Source organism: Ovis canadensis, chromosome 16 (assembly GCF_042477335.2).
Source record: "Ovis canadensis isolate MfBH-ARS-UI-01 breed Bighorn chromosome 16, ARS-UI_OviCan_v2, whole genome shotgun sequence".
In the NCBI taxonomy this organism is placed as follows: Eukaryota; Metazoa; Chordata; class Mammalia; order Artiodactyla; family Bovidae; genus Ovis; species Ovis canadensis.
The window spans coordinates 52,987,288-53,009,557 of NC_091260.1; the positions used below are offsets into that span (position 1 = coordinate 52,987,288).

Genomic DNA, 22,270 nt, shown 5'->3' on the forward strand with positions numbered 1-22,270 from the left:
TCCCTTAAAACTTCCATTCATTCAAGAAGTTAACCGCCCCCCACCAAATTAAAGAACTTACTGATCTAGGGGTTTCTCTGGTGGCTCAGTGATTAAAAAAATCTGCCTGCCAATGCAGGAGATGAAGGTTCGATCCCTGGCCTGGGAAGATCCTACATGTGATGGAGTAACTAAGCCTGTGTTCCACAACTACTGAGCCAGCACTGTAGAGCCCACGCTGCAACTACCAAGCCCCCTTTATCAACTACTGAAGCCTGTGCACTCAAGAGCCCATACTCTGCAACAAGAGAAGACAGTGCAACATGAAGCCCATGCGTCACACTAGAGAGTACACCCCAATCCTTGGAGCTAGAGAAAAGAACATGCAGCAACGAGGAACCAGCACAGCCAAGACATAACGATTTGTTTTTTTTTAAGAAATTATTGATTTAATTCACACTCAGTCTCAATGACTCCTTTGGACAGGGGATTGGCATTGACTTTCAAATGTGACTCTCCAGGGGTGGTACAATTTCCATGTGTGGGTTATTCCCACATCAGTGAGCAATTCTCCAACACCACCTAGATGTCCTATGTGCGTGTGTGTGCTAAGTCACTCAATTGTGACTCTTTGTGACCCCATGTACTGTAGTCCACCAGGCTCTTCTGTCCATGGGATTCTCCAGGCAAGAATACTGGAGTGGGTTGCCATTCCCTTCTCCAGGGGATCTTCCTGACTTAGGAATTGGACCCACGTCTCCTGCATTGGCAGGTGAATGCTTTACCAGTAGCGCCACCTAGGAAGCCGATGTCTTACAGTTCAGCTCAATTCTGACCCTTAAGGCCTCAGCCCTTTGGGACTGCTCCACCCTTCCTCTACTTTTGGCACCAATCCAAGTTCAGGTTGTCACCTGTGCTTCTGTCTGGCTATAGATCAAAGGTTCCAAATGAGCCCCTCATTGGGTTTGATTAATGTACTAAAGAGGCTCACAGAAGAACTCAGAGAAACATTTTACTTACTTTCTCACCCATTTATTATAAAAGGATGTAACTGAAGAGCAGCCAGATAGAAGAGATGCATAAGGCAAGGTATGGAGAAAGGGGGCTGAGAGGCACTCTCCCCAAATCTCTATGTGTTCACCAACCTGGAAACTCTCCAAAACTTGTCTTTTGGGTTTTTATGGAGGCTTCATTTTTCAGGCATAAATGATTAAATCTCTAGTAACTGGATTCTCTGTCCAGGCCCTATCTTCTCCACAGAGATCTGTCAGGGAAGGGCTGGGAGCAGAGAGGTATGGGGGATGGGAGGCACAGCTCAGTTCCATTCAGTTCAGTCGCTCAGTCGTGTCCGATTCTTTGTGACCCCAAGGACTGCAGCACGCCAGGTTTCCCTGTCTATCACCAACTCCCAGAGCTTACTGAAACTCATGTCCATTGAGGTGGTGATGCCATCCAACCATCTCATCTTCTGTCATCCCCTTCTCCCACCTTCAATCTTTCCTGGCATCAGGGTCTTTTCCATGAGTCAGTTCTTTGCATCAGGTGGCCAAAGTACTGGAGTTTCAGCTTCAGCATTAGTCCTTCCAACGAATATTCAGGACTGATTTCCTTTATGATGGACTGGTTGGATCTCCTTGCGGTCCAAGTGACTCTCAAGCATCTTCTCCAACACCACAATTCAAAAGCATCAATTCTTCAGCTCTCAGCTTTCTTTATAGTCCAACTTTCACATCCATACCTGACTACTGGAAAAACCATAGCTTTGACTAGACAGACCTTTGTTGGCAAAGTAATGTCTCTGCTTTTTAATGTGCTATCTAGGTTTGTCATAATTTTTCTTCCAAGGAGCAAGTGTCCTTTAATTTCATGGCTGCAGTCAGCATCTGCAGTGATTTTGGAGCCTGAGAAAATAAAGTCTCTCACTGTTTCCACTGTTTCCCCATCTATTTGCCATGAAGTGATGGGATCAGATGCTCTAATCTTAGTTTTCTGAATGTTGAGTTTTAAGCCAACTTTGTCACTCTCCTCTTTCACTTTCATCAGGAGGCACTGAGAGTTCAAAACTTTCAGTTGGCTCTATAGGCAACCAGACCCTCCTGAGGGGCTTTTCCAAAGTTACCTCATTGACATAACAAAATACACATTGATTGCCCTTAATACTTAGGAAATTCTGAGGATTTTAGGAGGTCTCTGTCAAAACTGAGGGACAAATATTAAATATATATTTATCATAAATCATAATGTCACAGATGTCTTTTATGGAAAAAACACAGGGTAAATAAAATTAAAAAGTTGTTTGTCTGAAGGACTTTTCAGATCCTTTAGTATATGCCAATGGGCATTTAATAACTGTACATAGAATATTTCGTCAAAATTTTCCAGTATTATTTGCTAATAGAATTTTAATATCTCAAAAAGCCTTTTAAAGTCTAATGTTCACTGAAACCCATGCTCACAACTATTGATATATACTGTCATTCCAGTGGCTGCATAGCATTAAAATGTTAAAAATCACCATGATTCAATTTTTCTCCATAGATTAATGTTCATATTATTCCCACTCTTGCTGTTACAAATATTGCTGAAATAATACTTGTCCTGAAATGTTGTTTCTCTAAGATAAATTGCCTTTTAATTAACCTCTAACTCTTTCCTTAGATTGCGTTCATGGCTTCCCTGGCAACTCACTTCACCAATCAGAACAGTGGGATCATTTTCAGCAGTGTTGAAACCAACATCGGGAACTTCTTTGATGTCATGACCGGGAGATTTGGGGCCCCAGTATCAGGTGAGAGGTAAAAATGAATGAGTGTATTAATTAATCTAGCAACCAAAAAGGGGAAGGAAGGAGGGAAGGGAGGAAGAGAGGGAGGAAGGGAATGAGTTCTCTGTAATTCTGGTTAAAACATACATATATATATATATAACACATACACACATTTATACACACACATACACACATATGTATATACACACACATAAATATACACATATATACACATACATGGGGCTTAGACAATGAAGAGTCTGCCTGCCATGCACGAGACTCAGGTTTGATCCCTAGGTCAGGAAGATCCTCTGGAGAAGGAAATGTCAACCTGTTACTGAAAGGATGGGGGGTGGGGGAGTCTGGCTGCTTGCCACCAATAAACAGGTCAGGGGTGGAAAGGAAAATAAGCTTTATTTCAGATGCCAGCAACTGCTCATCCCCGCCCCCAGCCCAGGCAACCAGTGGGGCAAGAGCTTTTATATACACAGAGAGGAGGTTACCTGCAGAAACAGCACAGTCAGCTTTGACAGTCATCTTTAGTCATCTGACCAACATCATCTTGATTGCTGTAGGTACAGTTAATCTTCAGTTCCTGGTTTCCCAGGTGACGCTAGTGGTAAAGAACCTGCCTGCCAGCGCAGGAGACATAGGAGATGCGGGTTTGATCCCTGGGTCAGGAAGATCCCCTGGAGGAGAGCACGGGAACTCTCTAGTATTCTTGCCTGGTGAACTGCATGGATAGAGTAGCCTGGCAGGCTATAGTTCATGGGCTCGCAAACAGTCGGACATTACTAAGAAACTGACACTTTCACTTTCATACATACACATATGTATATGTATATGTAAATACAATACAGTGTGTATATTGGAGAAGGTACATTCTTAACTCTCATTTGAACTGAGAGTTCAATGAGAGGGCACAGTTATCTCCGACTTGAAAAACCCTTTAGATTATATTCTCACAATTTAAATATGGTATAACTGAGTTCATTGCAATTTAAACATGTCATAGCTGTGTTTATCCCTTCGCCTTGACCCCCCCAAGGAAGGTCACATCATTTTTTAAAAACATTAAAACTTTTATTTGAGTACTTCTGTACTCAATTCCTATTGATGCTGAAACAAATTACCACAAACTGTGAGAGTTGGACTGTGAAGAAGGCTGAGCGCTGAAGAATTGATGCTTTTGAACTGCGGTGTTGGAGAAGACTCTTGAGAGTCCCTTGGACTGCAAGGAGATCCAACCAGTCCATTCTGAAGGAGATCAGCCCTGGGATTTCTTTGGAAGGAATGATGCTAAAGCTGAAACTCCAGTACTTTGGCCACCTCATGCAAAGAATTGACTCAATGGAAAAGACTCTGATGCTGGGAGGTATTGGGGGCAGGAGAAGGGGCCAACAGAGGATGAGATGGCTGAATGGCATCACTGACTCGATGGACGCGAGTCTGAGTGAACTCCGGGAGTTGGTGATGGACAGGGAGGCCTGGCGTGCTGCGATTCATGGGGTCGCAAAGAGTCGGACACGACTGAGCGACTGAACTGAACTGAACTGATGTTTAAAACAACACAAAATTATCCTCTTACAGTTCTAGAGATAGGTAGTTCAGAATCAGTTCACCTGGGCTAAAGTCAAGGGGTGGCCAGAGCCGGTTCCTCTGGAAGCTCTAGCGCCTTGCCTCTTCCAACTCCCAGAGGCTGTCACCAGCCCCACATCATCTCAGGCTCTGCTTCCATTGTTACATCACTTTGTTTTCTCAGATTCTGACCTCCTTGGCTCTTTCATAGAGATGGTGTGATTACCTTGGGTCTACCTGGACAATCCAGGATAAGCTCCCCATCATAAAACCTTAAATTTAATCATACCTGCAAAATCTCTTTTGCCATATAAGGCAACAGTCACAGATCCTGTGATTTTAGGACGTGAGTATGCATGCATGCATGCTAAGTCCCTTCAGTTTTTCCAACTCTTTACCACCCCATGAACTGCAGCCCACCAAACTCCTCTGTCCGTGGGATTTCCCAGGCAAGAATAAGGAGTAGGTTGCCATACCCTCCTCCAGGGGATCTTCCCAACCCAGGGATCAAACCCAGGTCTCTTATGTCTACCTTCTACATGGGCAGGAAGATTCTTTATCACTCTCTCCACCTGGGAAGCCCAGACATGAGCACATGTGGAATCTATTATTCAGTCCCCAACAACTTTCTTACTTCTTGTGCCACAAGCTGCTTCAAGCTCATATTCCATTTTCTTCTGTCCCAGCTCTGGCAATACTCACTTTTCCAAGGTGCCCTGGTTCCTTTTGTTGAGGAGCAGTATTTAGAAACAAAGACCCATGCTAAACATACCCATTGCTCTGAAGATTTCACCTCTTCTGGGTCCTATCCATGGGCAGGGCTGAGAAATATACATATTACTAATCATGAGTGCATACATAACTATATTTTTCTATCTATCTATCTTGTGTGTTAAAAAACAAACAAAAAAAAAACAACCCATGAGTTAATCCTGATACCTCTAACTCAAATCCACTGGGTTCATCCTAGCATCCTCTTTATTTCTTTGTAAATTTTTCTTTGACAAGGAGAACCCCAACTCTCTTAATCTGTAATATATTTACTTATTTGTTGAACCGCTGTCTATGGGATCGCACAGAGTCGGACGTGACTGAAGCAACTTAGCAGCAGCGGTATAAAAATAAAGTAGTTAAAAAATTGCACACCCACGTCCCATGAAAAATAAATTTACCAGCTGAGGTGTAATGTTTGTGTACATTTTTTTTTCTTTTTATGGTATCTATTCAGAATGCCACCTTTAAAACCCTTGCTGTTGTTGTTTAGTGGCTAAGTTGTCTCCAACTCTTTTGCAACCCCATGGACGGTAGCCCACCAGGCTCCTCTGTCCACGGGATTTCCCAGGCAAGAATACTGGAGTGGGTTGCCATTTCCTTCTCCAGGGGATCTTCCTGACTTAGGGATGCAACCCGCATCTCCTGCACTGGCAGGCGGAGCTGAGCCACCCGGGAAGCCCTTAAAACCGATCATCTTTTTTCCTCATGCCCTTTAGTTCTGTTACTTCATTGATTTTATAACACGGTTAGATTCATTTGTCATAATCTTATTTTGAAATTCTCTGATATTGTACTTGAGCCTTTAAAATTCAGCATGCAGCAAAATGTATTCTTTGTGATGTACAGTTCTATGGGTTTTGACAAGTACATAGAGGTATGTCTCCATCACTATAGTTTCAAACACAACAAGCTTTCGTCTCCCCAATTCCCTTGTGCTATCTCTTTGTAGTCAATCTCTGTGAACTACAACCCCTGACAATGACTGATTGATTTTCCATTCCTAGAGCTCTAAAATATCATATAAATGGAATTGTCATACAGTCTTTTGGTATTAAATAGTAGAATATAAGTCACTTAACAAAATTAATATTTATCCAAGTCTATGTATGAATCAGCAGTGTGTTCCTTTTTCTTGTTATGTATTTCACTGAGTGATGATATTAGTTTATCCATTCATGAGTTAAAAAGCAATTTAGACTATTGGTGAATTGACCCTTTATCATCATATAATGTTTCTATTTGCCCTTAATAATATTTCTGAGGCCTACTTTGTTTGCTCCCTGGTGGCTCAGCGTTAAAGAATCCACCTGCCAATGCCTGCCAAGCAGGAGACATAGGTTTGATCCCTGGGTCAGGAAGATTCCTTGAAGAAGGGGATAGCTACCCAGTATTCTTGCCCGGGAAATTCCATAGAAGAGCCTGGCAGGCTACCCTCCATGAGGTCTCCAAAGAGTTGGACACAACTTTGGGACTAAAAAACAAAAACTATTTTGTTTAATACATTGTAGCTTCTTCAGTTTTCTTTTGGATAGTATTATGTGTGTTTATATATATAATATGTAATGTTAAATATATTATTACAAATAAGCCAGTCAATGAACTTATTCTTTCTCGCTTTCTTAATTTTTAACTTTTGCTGGTTGAATCATTTGTACATTGTCAAGGTATAAAATAATTGCATTTTCGTTTATCAATATTATCCTCTTCTACAATTTGAACTTATCCTATAGTTATATATATTCATTGTTCACCATTGGTCATTTTGCCAGAGTTTCCCAAACATCTCTTTATTAGCTAAACTTTGTCCTATTAATTAGAGATTCCCTAATAGCTCAGTTGGTAAAGAATCTGCCTGCAATGCAGAAGACCCCAGCTTGATTCCTGAGTTGGGAAGATCCCCTGGAGAAGGAATAGGCTACCCACTCAAATATTCTTGTCCTTTAATTATTTTCTCAAAAAAGCTTATGACATCAGTATTCTCTAAGACTTTACATGCTCTATAACTTACATGCTTTATAACTTTGGCTGCAAATAAAAACCTTAGTTTATATATTTTTTATGGTCCTGTTTTCTGGCATTTGGCTTGGAGAACTCAGACATAAATCTGAGCTTTTTCCTTTTATAAATGACTTAATCTTTTTGCTTGACTTCCCGAAGAATTCTTTATCTTCAAAGTTTAGTGATTTTTCTAGAAGAAATGTTAATCATTCTGGATCAAATTTTCCTGCTGTGTCCTTTCATTATGTGTATGGAACCCTTCTTTTTGTCCAGGAAAGTTTCTTTGAATTATATCTTAAAATATAAATACAGTTTTTTCTTCTCATTGTGGTACTAAGGTGAGGTGGCATTGGGAGTAGTTTGTCTTCTGTTAGGAAATCAGACAATAATGGGGTGTATTGTCTATAGCATATTTCAGTTATAATAAACCCAATTAAAAGTCAACTAGATTTTTATCATCATAGACTAGCAGTTCTGAACAATGTCAGATATAAAATATTCTTATATGCTCACAAACAGTACCCCGTCCATCTTAGTACAACACTTGTTAACTTTTTTAAGAACTCTGATTACACTTTGTGTTGTTTTTAACTTTCTTTAGTTTGTCTTCTACATGTATTATTTTCTCTAATTTTTTTGTAGAATAAAGACAGAATAAGTTCCATTTCATGTTTGCTTTCTTCCCTTGGTGGCACGAGTGGTGAAGAACCCACCTGCCAATGCAGCAGACACAAGAGATGCAGGTTCCATCTCTGGGTTGGGAAGAGCCCTTGGAGGAGGTCCCGACAACCCACTCCAGTATTCTTGCCTGGAGAATTCCATGGATAGAGGAGCCTAATGGGCTACAGTCCATGGGGTTGCAAAGAGTCAGACACGACTGAGCGGCCAACACACACACAGCCTGCTGCTGCTGCTGCTGCCGCTAAGTCGCTTCAGTCATGTCCAGCTCTGTGCGACCCCATAGATGGCAGCCCACCAGGCTCCCCCATCCCTGGGATTCTCCAGGAAAGAACACTGGAGTGGGTTGCCATTTCCTTCTCCAAAGCATGAAAGTGAAAAGTGAAAGTGAAGTTGCTCAGCCATGTCCAGCTCTTAGCAACCCCATGGACTGCAGCCCACCAGGCTCCTCCGTCCATGGGATTTTCCAGGCAAGAGTGCTGGAGTGGGGTTGTCATCGCCTTCTCTGCACACACATCTTACACATGCTTAATTGCTTCTTCCTAGGATTAATTCTCCTTTTGCTTCTCCCAGTTCCTTCTCTCTTCTGCCTTGTTTCTGCGGTACTGTTTTGACCTGTTCTGTGTTTTACATTAGTCTCGTCATCCTGATTTTCAGTTCTTCCTCTTGTCTGATCATTTCTACCATGGGTTTCCACGTTCTGTCTTACAATGTTCTTTCATAGAGGGATTTCATTCATTAATATACTTTTAAACCCATGATGGAATCTTTGGTTTTATTTTTCATCTCCCACATGACATTTCTTCTTGTTGAGTAGTCCTTATCTATTGATGATTTTTGTTCTTTTCTACTTTCTAAAATTAACTGATGGTTGATGGATTTCCTAGATCAGCACTATGCCATAGTTTCTTGAAGAAGGGAAGGGACCCCACCCTACTTCCTGGCTTGGTAATTCAATGGTTCCTCCCTTGCTGCCAGGGGACTCCTCATCTCTCTCTCTTTTTTAAAAATATAAAATGCTTCATAAATGTGTATGTAATCCTTGCACAGGGTCCCTGTTAATCTTCTCTATATTGTTCCAATTTTAATATATGTGCTGCTGAAGCAAGCACTCTCCATTTCTTTTAACTATAGCAGCTCTGTGTGTTTTCTCTGTGTGGGTACACTTCTCTGCCTTCCCAGACTACACCGGGTCTAGAAACACATGAAGCCAGCCTTGCACTTGCCATTTCCTTTGCCTCCTATTTGTTGGCAGATTCCAGGATCCACCACTGCAGAAGGACTTTTCATACTCTCTGTACTTTATCTGGCAAACTTCCTCCCAAACATAACTTTTGCTTTATCTCAGCTCTGCTCAAGGGAGCTTCTTTTCAGCATCAGTACTTCAGAGTGACCCTTCTGTCCTGGGGGTGGGGGGAGGGCACTTTTCTGGGAATTGTTTGAGATCTGCTACCACTTGGCCTCCGCAAAATTCCTTGCCCAACGTCCATGTCGTCTCCATGTGACTCTGCCTGCTATCACTGACATATGACAGCACTTAACTGATACTTTAAGTTGATTGATTTTCTTTCCGGTCTCCTAGTTTTGCAGAGAATGGATATTTTGGGTGCTTGTTTTCAATTTTCTTTGTCTCTGTCTATGGCATTGAGAAGGAAAAGAAGAAAATTCTGATGGAGGCAGTGGTCATGTTAGATTGTCACAAATACTTTTAATGTGTGCTTTGATTTATTTTTCTACCCAGTTGAAGTCGGAAATGAACTGACATATGAAGTGAAAGAAGCAATCTTTCATCACCCTTCAGTCAGCTTTAAGCCTTTTTATGTGATTTTCTGCTCTGAAAATTTATGTTAAATTTTCCTATAACTGTTTTGTCAAACACTTCTAGATATGCCCAATGAGTAGTTCCATTGCTTTCAATGATGTTATAATTGAAGCTCAAGGATTTAGTTGGTTTTAAGAATTTTCTTGGGCTGGACATAATTTGGACAATAACAGCCATCATTAGATTCCCACTTTACTGTTTAAACTTTGAGTTAATTATAAATGACCATTTGAGAGCTAAGGGACAGAGAAGGTTGAATTTCACATGAAGATGTGAAAACCAGAGTGAAAATATATTGTCTCTGGTTTCAGTATGTTCCCTTGTGGAGAAAAGCCATGTGTGGATGTAAGACAGATGCACTTTTAAATTTCCAATTCTAGTCATTTCATTTATTCACCATCTGGTTTCTTAGTGTTTCTAAAATACCCCTACATCTATTTTTTTAATAGCAGTCATCATTTTTCTTCAGGAAAAGTAATATTTTTTTTCTGTCATTTTGATTCCCACTTTATCTTCTTGAAGCATTGAAAATTGTGTAATAAGAACTTTTATAAAATGCAAAAAACTGCACATATAGAAATTATTTTATTTGAGTCTCTGATTTCTAGCTGCCTTTATGTTTCATCTGTAGATCCATCTTTAGGCATATGAATGGGCATGGCTTATTTTTATACTGTATCTTTTATTCTCAGCTCATTGAAAATGCAAGCCTGGCTCTAAATTAAGAAAAATCATACATCTCAATGGACATGAGTTTGGGTAAACTCCGGGAGTTGGTGATGGACAGGGAGGCCTGGTGTGCTGCAGTCCATGGTTTCACAAAGAGTCAGACACGACTGAGCGACTAAACTGAACTGAACTGAACTGAACTGAACTGATACATCTGTATGTGGTTCAACTTGACTCAGAGGCAGATGGATCAACATGGTAGCCTTACAGCTTCTCTTTCACTTGATTGCACCTTTGGAAAACAGCATAGAACTGTGTGTGGTGCTTTTTTTTTTTTCCTTCCAGATGTTTCTGGGCCTTTCTTTCACAAAGTATACTATGGTCTGATTGTGTTCCCCCAAAACCCACACACTGAAAATCTGATGCCCAAGGTGATGGTGTTAGGCATCACAATGAACTCTCATAAATGGAATTAGTGCCCTCAGAGAAGAGACCCCACAAAGCTCCCTAACCCATTCTGCTATGAGAGGACACAACCAGAACTCAGTGACCTGTAAGAGGGCCCTAACCTGGTCTTAGAATTCCAGCCTCCAGAGCTGTGAGAAATAAATCTGTTGCTATTTCTAAGCTACTAAGCTATTTCTAAGCTTCCCAAGTGGTACAGTGGCAGAATCTGCCTGCCTGTGCAGGAGATGCAAGAGACCCGGGTTCAGTCCTTGGGTTGGGAAGACCCTCTGGAGGAGGAAATGGCAACCCACTCCAATATTCTTGCTTGGGGAATCCCACGGACAGAGGACCCTGGCAGGCTACAGTCCATGGAGTCACAAAGAGTCAGACATGTCTGAGCAACTGAGCACGAGCAGTCGGTTGTATTTGGTTACAGCAGCTCAAATGCATTAAGGCAAGGCCATTAGTTTAAACATGTAACATGGAAATCAATAAGAATGTGATACTTTATGTTCATTCATCTTTCTAAAATGCACTCTCAAAACCAAGATCATTTGAAGTTAGGAAGATTTTCCCTTTCATTCATCTCTCTACTATTGGATTCCTCTTAATCTTTCAGTAAAAGTATTTCCTAAACTGGTATTTAAAGTGAATCAGGTATATTAAGTTGCTTTCAATTAGCAACCCTAGGCCCTTACAGGAAAACTAACATATTTTAAAGTGTGTTGGTCTTTTTTTTCAATGAAAAGTGTTCATATTTTTAGTAGCAAGGTCATGCTGCTCAAAGTTCAATCTATTTATTGTACATAATTTCACCTACTTACAGTGAATAACATGAGAAATTGCTGTAGCCATCAGAAGTGATGAACATTTCTCTGTGCTATATGACTTCCTTATCTTTGGTTAATAGCAGTGTTGTCCTTGGGTCATTTTGTCAGGCCACAGAAGCCCATGGGTGCCTCCATGCTGGGCTCTCTACTGTGTCCGTATATGTTTTGAGGAAGGCGCTGCTGATGGTTACTCTAAACCTAAAGGATAGGCTTTTATACTTTATTCTATGCACTGAGAAAGTCTCATAAAAATTTAAAGGAGTTTGAAGGTGCAAGCAGATAAACGGATACTCATAGGAATAAAGGCCAAGAAGAACCTGCTGCTGCTGCTGTTGCTGCTAAGTCGCTTCAGTCGTGTCCGACTCTGTGCGACCCCATAGAAGGCAGCCCACCAGGCTCCCCCATCCCTGAGATTCTGCAGGCAAGAATACTGGAGTGGGCGCGGCCGGGAGCGGCGGTGGCGGTCTGGCTGCGGGCGAGGAAGCCGGCGCCGGGCCCCTGGTCCGCGGGACGCCGCGCAGTGCCCACCGCTTCCCGCCGCGGAGCCATGGAGATCGGCACGGAGATCAGCCAGTGCCATTAAGGGGAAATTGCAAGAATTAGGAGCGTACGTCGATGAAGAACTTCCTGATTACATTATGGTGATGGTGGCCAACAAGAAAAGTCAGGACCAAATGACAGAGGACCTGTCCCTGTTTCTAGGGAACAACACAATTCGATTCACCGTATGGCTTCACGGTGTATTAGATAAACTTCGTTCTGTAACAACCGACCCCTCTAGTCTGAAGTCTTCTGATACCAACCTCTTTGATGGTACCGTACCTTCAAACAAGAGCAGTTTCAGTCGAGGAGATGAGAGAAGGCACGAAGCTGCAGTGCCGCCTCTTGCAGTTTCTAGTACTAGACCTGAAAAAAGAGAGTCCAGAGTTTCTACAAGTTCTCAGGAGCAGAAAGCCACTAATGTCAGACAGAGTTACGATGATGGAGCTGCAACCAGACTAATGTCCACAGTGAAACCTTTGAGGGAGCTAGCACCCTCTGAAGATGTGATTGATATTAAGCCAGAACCAGATGATCTCATTGATGAAGACCTCAATTTTGTGCAGGAGAATCCCTTATCTCAGAAAAAAACTACAGTGACACTTACATACGGTTCTTCTCGCCCTTCTATTGAAATCTATCGACCACCTGCAACTCGAAACACAGACGGTGGTGCTCATCTAAACAGGCTGCAGTTTCAGCAGCAGCAAAACAGTGTTCATGCTGCCAAGCAGCTTGATGTTCAGAGCAGCCGGGTGTATGAAACAGGACGCTTGTGTGAGCCAGAAGTGCTTAACAGCTTACAAGAGACTTACAGTCCCTTCTTCAGAAGCAACGCAGAAAAGATGAGTATTGAGGAAGAAAACTTTCGGAAGAGAAAGTTGCCTGTGGTAAGTTCAGTTGTTAAAGTGAAAAAGTTCAGTCACGACGGAGAAGAGGAGGAAGACGACGATTGTGGGTCCCGCACAGGAAGCATCTCCAGCAGTGTGTCAGTGCCTGCGAAGCCTGAGCGGAGACCTTCACTTCCACCTTCTAAACAAGCTAACAAGAATCTAATTTTAAAGGCTATATCTGAAGCTCAAGAATCTGTAACAAAAACAACTAACTATTCTACAGTCTCACAGAAACAGACACTTCCAGTTGCTCCCAGAACTCGAACTTCTCAGGAAGAATTGCTAGCAGAAATGGTCCAGGGACAAGGCAGAGTCCCCAGGATAAGTTCTCCTATTAAAGAAGAGGAAGCAAAAGGAGATAATATAGACAAAAGTCAAGGAACTCAACAGAGGCAGTTGTTATCCCGATTGCAAATTGATCCCGTAATGGCAGAAACTCTGCAGATCAGTCAAGATTACTATGACATGGAATCCATGGTCCATGCAGACACGAGATCATTTATTCTGAAGAAGCCAAAGCTGTCTGAGGAGCTAGTAGTGGCAGCAAACCAGGAGGCGGGGATGAAGACGGCAGATGCCTTTCGGGCCCTTTCAGGACACCTTGTGCAGACACGAGATCTTGTACAACCAGATAAACCTGCGAGTCCCAAGTTTATAGTGACGCTGGACGGTGTCCCCAGCCCCCCAGGATACATGTCAGATCAAGAGGAGGACATGTGCTCTGAAGGAGTGAGACCCGCACAGCACCCTGCAGCCTCACACGGGGGACTCGCGGGCCTCCTCCCCCCGCAGCAGTTGCACGTGCTGAGCAGGCAGCTTGAGGACCCCGATGGTAGCTTTGCAAACGCTGAGCTGAGCGAGCTGAGCGTGGCGCAGAAGCCGGAGAAGCTGCTGGAGCGCTGCAAGTACTGGCCTGCCTGCAAGAACGGGGACGAGTGCGCTTACCATCACCCCGTGTCGCCTTGCAAAGCCTTTCCCAATTGTAAATTTGCTGAGAAGTGTCTGTTTGTTCATCCAAATTGTAAATATGATGCAAAATGTACTAAACCAGACTGTCCCTTCACTCACATGAGCCGAAGAACTCCAGGACTGCCTCCAAAACCAGTCACAGCAGCAGCACCGCCTTCCAGTAGTCAGCTGTGCCGCTACTTCCCAGCTTGTAAGAAAATGGAGTGTCCCTTCTATCATCCGAAACACTGTAGATTTAACACTCAGTGTACACGGCCTGACTGCACGTTCTACCATCCCACCATTGTGGTACCACCACGACATGCCTTGAAATGGATTCGACCTCAGACCAGTGAGTGACACCCAGTCCTACCTGACAGAAGACGGTGGCGTTTGAGAGTTTCCGTCTACTGATGAAAGACGCTCTGCAGAATTTGTCAGGTCTTTGAAACTTGGAATATATTGCTTTCATGATATGAAGTTTATTGCCTATCTGAAGTGTCTAATTTTTCAAGTTTGTAAGTTTTTTAAGTGATTTTAACATTGGGTCTTTTTTTGTTGTTTTGTTTTGACTGTGGAAAGACAGTTTAAGGAAAAGCTGAACTCTATTAAAACACTTGAGGCAAAAAAAAAAAAAAAAAGAATACTGGAGTGGGTTGCCATTTCCTTCTCCAATGCATGCAAATGAAAAGTCAAAGTGAAGTTGCTCAGTCGTGTCCGACTCTTAGCGACCCCATGGACTGCAGCCTACCAGGCTCCTCCGTCCATGGGATATCGGGAATTCCCCAGTGGTCCAGTGGCTAAGACTCTGTGCAGGGACCTGAGGTCCAATCCCTGGTCAGGGAACTAGATCCCGCATGGCACAACTAGGAGTTCTCATGCTGAAACTAAAGATTTCACGTGCCGCAATGAAGATTGAAAATCCTGAGTGCCATAACTAAGACCAAGGACAGCAGGAAAAAAAAAAAAAAAAACCAAAACACACAAAAAATGAGCTTACCTGGTGGCTCAGATGGTAAAGAATCTCCTTTCAATACAACAGACCCAGTTTCAATTGCTGGGAAAGGAAGATTCCCTGGAGAAGGAAATGGCCTGGAGAATTCCATGGACAGTGGAGCCTGGTAAGCTACAGTCCATGTGGTTGCAAAGAGTCAGACAGAACTGAGCGAGTAACATTTACACTTTCAAAAAATTTTTTTTTTAAAAAGAACCTACATACCACTTAGAATAGCAACAAATGAAATGTGAAGTCCAGTGACATGAATGTGAAGTCCCAGTCCTCAGTGTTCAATAGTTAACAAAAATGTGGATGCATATCTGCCTCTTCCAGGTGTGTACTTCTTCACCTTCAGCATGATGAAGCATGAGGATGTTGAGGAAGTGTATGTATACCTCATGCACAATGGCAACACGGTCTTCAGCATGTACAGGTAAGTGGTCTTTCCTATCGTAGGTATCCATGCTGCCATTGTTTGCTCAAAGGATGGCCAATGTCAGGACGTGAATAGGATTCAACAGAGATCAGCACAAACTTTGTTGTCATCCAGAGCTCCCACACACCAGTATATGGTCAGATTACCATTACTCTTTGTGGGGCAGTGAATCTGATAAACTTGAACATACACAGGTTGATAAGAGGTCTTGAGCTAATTACTAGCAACGCTCATCATAACTAATTATTTGCATTCTTTTCTTAACTCTTTCTTTCTTTCCTTCTCTCTCAGATTTTCCTTCTCCTTTCCTACTCTCCGCTCCCTTTGCCTAGAGTTTAGCTCTCTTGATGACCTTCATCATCCCTGGAGCTGGCAAATTAAGAGCTGGGAACCAGTCTCCCTCTTTAGGCTGTGCTGCAACTCTGATGTTTATCTTAGCAACCTGGCCCTAAGGCTCCTTGGAGAAAAGTCCATACAAAAAAGAAAAAATGCACTTTGCTCTGATGTAAGCCTAAGATGTAGAAAAGAGGCAGAGAGCCAACACCTTTCCCATAATTAAATAAATGGGTGTTGAGAAACTGTGAAAAACTTTTTGTTTGCTATCTATTTTTTTTTTTTTGATGATTTGTGGGGATTGCCATCTTTTTTTTTTCTTTTGGAACCTGGCCTCTAGTAAGATGGGGTATTCAAAAAGCCAAAAGAGAAAAGATGAGTTAGATAGGTGAAACTGCTACAACAAAGAGATCTAGAAGATTGTGGCTTGAACGTATTAGAATTCTATTTTTCTTGGTTGGTTCCAGGTTGGGGAACAATGGGATAGAAAGAGAGGAGGGGAATGTATGGAAGTTGGATGGAGGATTGCTCCAACAGGTTTCTGAGGGATGTGGGCTGGTAAAAGCTTTTCTGCCATCTGTGAAACTGACTCCCAAATTTGCACTGGTCATTATCATTGCCACAGTCAGAAGGTGGAAAGAAGAACAAGCTTTGATGCATCAGACATTCTACTCCAAGTCACCACATTTTCCCAAATGGTTTTCTCTAACATGACAAGGATGTCCAGCTTTGAAGCCCACAATATCTATTTCCTCATTGCTCCATCCCTGACCATTAGCTGATGCAACATGTTTTAGTTTGGGTTAGGGCAGCACACTTCTTTAGATACAAATTCTATTGTTAGTTAAGGTGGATTGAATTGCTCTAACATTGACCCAAGGGCTTGAACATGATAGAAATTCCTTTTCGTGCCACAGTCTTCAAGCACTCAGGCTTCAACAAAAGGTTTCCAAGTTCGTTCTGGTCATTGTTATTAGCATTCCACACAGTCGTAATGAGGAAAGATCAAGGGGGATTGTTTGTGGGAGTTTTACTGGCCAGTTCTATAAGTGGCACATGTAATTTCTGCTCACGTGTCATTTAGAGAATTTAATCCAGATTATACCTAAATGTATGGGACTCTGGGAGAGAAGGGGGATAGATTTTGGTTAAGAGCCGACTGTTCTCTTCAAAGACTAAGTAGTTGGTGCTTGTTCTTTTTCCTTCTAGCTATGAAACAAAGGGGAAATCAGATACATCCAGCAACCATGCAGTGCTGAAGCTGGCCAAAGGGGATGAGGTGTGGCTGAGAATGGGCAATGGTGCTCTTCATGGGGACCACCAGCGCTTCTCTACCTTTGCAGGCTTCCTGCTCTTCGAAACTAAGTAAAACTATGAATAGACCAGCTCCACTTTGGGAAAGACTTATAGCTGAGATGGTGTTGTCACGATCCAAGGGATTTTAGAGTTGATGGCTCTACATGTTGTATTTAAAAACATTTTTATTGGTTACATTGCTAATCACAGTACAGTTACATCAATAATGTGGGATGACTCAGGGGCTCAGAAGAATAAACCACAAAACAGTCTTACCAAGAGACCTTGACTAATATACCCAGCAACATTTATTGCTCTTTTCCAGGCACCTAAAAGAGAATTCCCCTCTTCATACAGGTTAGAAATGATTGTTCCCATCAGAAAAGTCAGTTTTGGGTGCTCTAATAACAGCTTTCAGGAAGCTGTAAGGTTTGGGGTTCCTTATTCTTTGGAGCATTTCAGAGAATAGGGTGCAGTGATTATGATGGGGACAACAAAAGAATAAGGGGCACTTGCCTGGATCAAGGTACCAGAAATATTTGTAAAGTCTAAACTGGGGAGTAACACTTTGATCCAGTGGGTCAATATTCATGAATAAAGTAGATATATTTTAGTAATTCCAGATAGCTTTTAGATAGCAGAAGTATTCACAATGCTCACAAATAATTGACTCCTTTTTCATAAGGATACTGCTATAATTAAATCTTGACTTCTAATGGCATTTATTTTTGGAAATAGAATTTTCCTATGATCCAAAATTGAGCTTATCAGGTCGAGATTATCAGATGGACTCTTTTTCCATTGCATTTTTTACATTACGATAGAGCTCTGTTGACTCTGGCCTGCAGTGAGGGCAGGTTCATATTGTGCAAATGTAATCACCTACTTTTCTGTCAGCTTAGAAATTAGCCTAATATTCTTTACACACTGGCATGGAGTATTTAAGGAATTGTAAACCCAGTCATATGCAGTCAAACTGATGCGTACAAAATATAAGGGCATTTCGCTCAGCAGACATATAATAAAATTGCTTAAGCTTTTTTAAAAATAGAAGATTATATGGGAATTCCCTGGTGGTCCAGTGGTTAGGACTCAGTGCTTTTATTGCCAGGCCTGGGTTCAATCCCTGGTCAAGGAACTAAGATCCCACAAGCTGCATAGTGGGGCCAAAAATTTTTTTAAATCTGTGTATTTTAAAAAGTTATATGACTTCTTTGATTACCATATTTAATCCATTTTCATGGAGCATCCATACAGCTAGACTTTTGCCTATTCCTCCCCCAAAATCAATTCTCAAAGGATTAAATTTTCCACGAAAACTATGCTCATGAGAATGTGCCATAAATTCTGATGATAGAACCCCAAAGAATTAACTTTAAGCAAAGAATTATTGGAATATGAATTTATCTTGATGTTGAATCATATTTAAAATGCGCTACAGAGATGTCCATCTAACAAATATTACATAATGAATTCCCTTAGAAGTAATAAACCCTTAAATTTATTTTCCGTTATAATTTGAATATTCACAAAAGCCTTTTAACTGTAAATTTACTTGTATTTGATTACCTCTATAGCTAGAAATGGAAATAATGAATGAGAGCTACCCTGTTAGCTAATTTAATGTATTCCAAATTCATGTCAGTCTTTGACTCTTTTCTTTTGATCTTCAAATATTTTGAAATTCTTCCTGAATCCATACGCAATACTATTTTAAAGTGAAATGGATATTAGCTCTAAGGTGCTTGACTGTAATATCTTTGTGATTTTTGTGTATATTTTCCCTCTCCCACCTCACCTTAGTATGGGGTCATGGGTTGAAGTTTATTTTTACCAAATTTCAAAACTTTCCTTGAAGTGCATTGCCAATAGATAACTGAATGTTGCATGTTTCCCAGAAGGACTTTATATCTAAAGAGCATGCATTACTAATAAAGTGATTTAGAGTAAGATATTGACCTGGCTTTAAATAAAACTGAGATGAGAAAAATGTAATAAGCATTACATGGAAATAAACCCACTTTTGTTAAATGTACTATTTTAGAATGTTTTTAATTAAGTTGAATAATCATGTAATTATAAGTCACTATGGGAAATAGATGGGGAAACAGTGGAAACAGTGTCAGACTTTATTTTGGGGGGACTCCAAAATTACTGCAGATGGTGACTGCAGCCATGAAATTAAAAGACGCTTACTCCTTGGAAGAAAAGTTATGACCAACCTAGATAGCATATTCAAAAGCAGAGACATTGCTTTGCCAACTAAGGTCCGTCTAGTCAAGGCTATGGTTTTTCCAGTGGTCATGTGTGGATGTCAGTTGGACTGTGAAGAAGGCTGAGCGCCAAAGAATTGATGCTTTTGAGCTGTGGTATTGGAGAAGACTCTTGAGAGTCCCTTGGACTGCAAGGAGATCCAACCAGTTCATTCTGAAGGAGATCAACCCAGGGATTTCTTTGGAAGGAATGATGCTGAAGCTGAAACTCCAGTACTTTGGCCACCTGATGCGAAGAGTTGACTCATTGGAAAAGACTCTGATGCTGGGAGGGATTGGGGGCAGGAGAAGGGGACGACAGAGGATGAGATGGCTGGATGGCATCTCTGACTCAATGGACGTGAATCTGAGTGAGCTCTGGGAGATGGTGATGGAGAGGGAGGCCTGGCATGCTGCGATTCATGGGGTCGCAAAGAGTCGGACACGACTGAACGACTGAACTGAACTGAACTGAAGCTTTGGAAAGAGTTGAAAGCAGCTGACTTTTGATCTATTTACTCTCTTTAGTACAGGGAAGCCCTGGAGGCCAAAGAAAAGGGCACATGACTCCACTGGACTGTAGGTTAATAAATTAATCATATTTGCTAAGAAGAAGTTCGTTATTCAGACGCTAAGTTGTGGTCGACTCTTTCCAACCTCACAAACTGCAACATGCCAGGCTTAAGAGAATTTACATATTGAATAGACTTAATGGTTATCCCTGGTCACAAGACTGATTCAGTTCAGTTCAGTTCAGTCGCTCAGTTGTGTCCGACTCTTTGCAACCCCAAGAACTGCAGCATGCCAGGCTTCCCTGTCCATCACCAACTCCCGGAGTTCACCCAAACTCATGTGCATTGAGTCCGTGATGCCATCCAGCCATCTCATCCTCTGTTGTCCCCTTCTCCTCCTGCCCCCAATCCCCACCAGCATCAGAGTCTTTTCCAATGAGTCAGCTCTTCTCATGAGAAGGCCAAAGTATTGGAGTTTCAGCCTCAGCATCAGTCCTTCCAATGAACACCCAGGACTGGTCTCCTTTAGGATGGACTGGTTGGATCTCCTTTGATTATGCTAAATAAGCCCAGAATTTAGGAAACATGGTTCCATGGCTAAGTAACTTTCTGGAATAGAAAATAGTCTGTTTGGTGATCTGAGAACCTCATTAGAGACCTCATTAGATCCTCATCTGTAACCGTGGATCTGAGAATATATTAATTTGCAAGGAATTCCAGAAAAAATTAATAGACTGGGTGGCTTAAACAACAGAAATTTAATTTCTCACAGTTTTGTTAGCTAAAAGTCCAAGCTCATGGGTCAGCGGGACGGCTTTCTTTCGAAGCTTCTTTTCTTGGCTTGCAGAGGGCTGCCTTCTGCTGTGTCTTCACATGGTCCTCTCTTGGTCTGTGTTTTCCTAATCTTTTCTTATAAGGACACCAGTCCTATTGGATTAGGTCCCACACATATGACCTCTTTTTGTCTTAATTACCTCTACAGGCTCTGTCTCCAAATACAGTCACAGTACTGGGGTAAAGACTAAAATATATGAATTTTAAAGAGACACAATTCAGCTTGTATTAAGGTAGGAGACTGATGGGCCCTAAGGTTGGATAGCTGCTATTTGTCAAATGGAGTAAAATTGAATTTTTGTCCAAGGAAAAAGCTAATGGCAGAAGCTGAGCTCTGCAGAAGTAAAGAGATAAGATGACCACTCTTGAGGTCAAGGAGAACTTCCCTGTCTGCACATGCACAGGAAGGCTCCTTGGAGGTCAACAAGGGAGGGGCTCCTACCCCATAATGAGTAGACATGCACCCACAGTCCTACATGATGGGATCCATCTTAACAAAGAGTTGTGCACCCATTTTGGAGAGGGTCCTAGGAGCAGTCAAGTGTGAAAAAAGAAATGAGATAACCGGCCAAAGGTAAACAAAGACCTGGAAGACCTGTCCTCTATAATTGATTTCAATCATTTCACTACTGCATGCATCATGAGAGAGGAGGCCCACACCCTTTCTCTCTGGGTCTGTATCTCTGCCTGTGTGTGTGCTCATTTCCCTCCAACTCTTTGCAACCCTGTGAGCTGTAGCCCTCCAGGCTCCTCTGAGCATGGGATTTTTCAAAGAATACTGGAGTGGGTTGCCATTTCCTACTACAGGGGATCTTCCTGGCTCATGGATCAAACCCACATCTCTCTCGTGTCTCCTGCATTGGCAGGCAGATCCTTTACCTCTGCGCCACCTGGCTTCAGTCTTAAATAAATAAACTGTTTCTCTGAACGTTCTCCCACATGCTATGCTGTGTCTCTTATAATAAACTTTGTACCTGTTTTCACAGTTTTTGTCTCTTTTGAAGCATTCTCGCTTTCAAATGGGAGAACGAGTCAGGGCCGCTGCTTCTGGCCTCTAACACCTTGATGATCTGGTGGCTAGGAGTCCTGGTTTTCATCCAGACTGCTGCTGCTAAGTCACTTCAGTCGTGTCTGACCCTCAGCGACCCCATAGACTGCAGCCCTCCAGGCTCCTCCGTCCATGGGATTTTCTAGGCAAGAGTACTGGAGTGGGGCACCATTGCCAGACTACCCACATTCAATTCCTAGGCAGGCAGCTAAGATCTCTCTTCAGGACCGTTCACTGCTGCCTCTCGAGATCAGTAACAGAGAGTATGTTGCCCATGCAGGAAGGAAGGGCCTGCAGTGTCAAGTGAGATTTCCAGGACCTCAGCTTTGTCTGAGAATATCTCTACGATCTGCATCTTTGATCTTATTAGTAAAGCGTAATTCTGGTAAGATATCTGATTCATGTGAATCTAATCATGGGTGTTAGCTTAAGCAATATCTGTACTGCTTATTTTTTAGACTGGGGGTCACCATGAAATAATAGTACCTCCATCTATGGGTGTTTGCTAGAGTATTTTTTAGACATTTCCCTTTTAAGTTTCTCAAAATCAAAATAAAAGAGGGCTGGGTTAGAAAATTTATGCTTGAACAAAGGGCTAGAGGGAACAAATAGGTGCTAACTAAACAAGGAAGCCATTAG

At 42.1% G+C, this 22,270-nt stretch overlaps 1 protein-coding gene, 1 non-coding gene and 1 pseudogene across 5 annotated transcripts in view; 2 read left to right on the forward strand and 1 right to left on the reverse strand.

The window, feature by feature from the left end:
* Positions 1 to 19,020, forward strand: part of C1QTNF3 (C1q and TNF related 3) — a 32,623-nt gene extending 13,603 nt beyond the window's left edge. For 3 of the 4 annotated variants that reach the window (XM_069555943.1, XM_069555946.1, XM_069555945.1), the window contains exons 4-6: positions 2,638 to 2,767; positions 15,254 to 15,353; positions 16,899 to 19,020. In XM_069555943.1, coding sequence (XP_069412044.1) covers positions 2,638 to 2,767; positions 15,254 to 15,353; positions 16,899 to 17,058 — 390 coding nt within the window. In that variant the 3' untranslated portion in view covers positions 17,059 to 19,020. Of the gene's footprint in view, positions 1 to 2,637; positions 2,768 to 6,390; positions 7,761 to 15,253; positions 15,354 to 16,898 lie in introns of those variants that run through there. The other variant, XM_069555944.1, reaches the window with a different exon arrangement.
* On the reverse strand, positions 8,780 to 8,886 carry LOC138422061 (U6 spliceosomal RNA). The gene has a single exon (XR_011249733.1). It is a non-coding gene; the product is annotated as a U6 spliceosomal RNA (small nuclear RNA).
* On the forward strand, positions 11,988 to 14,564 carry LOC138421627 (zinc finger CCCH domain-containing protein 14 pseudogene; annotated as a pseudogene).
* Positions 19,021 to 22,270: the final 3,250 nt, after the last annotated feature.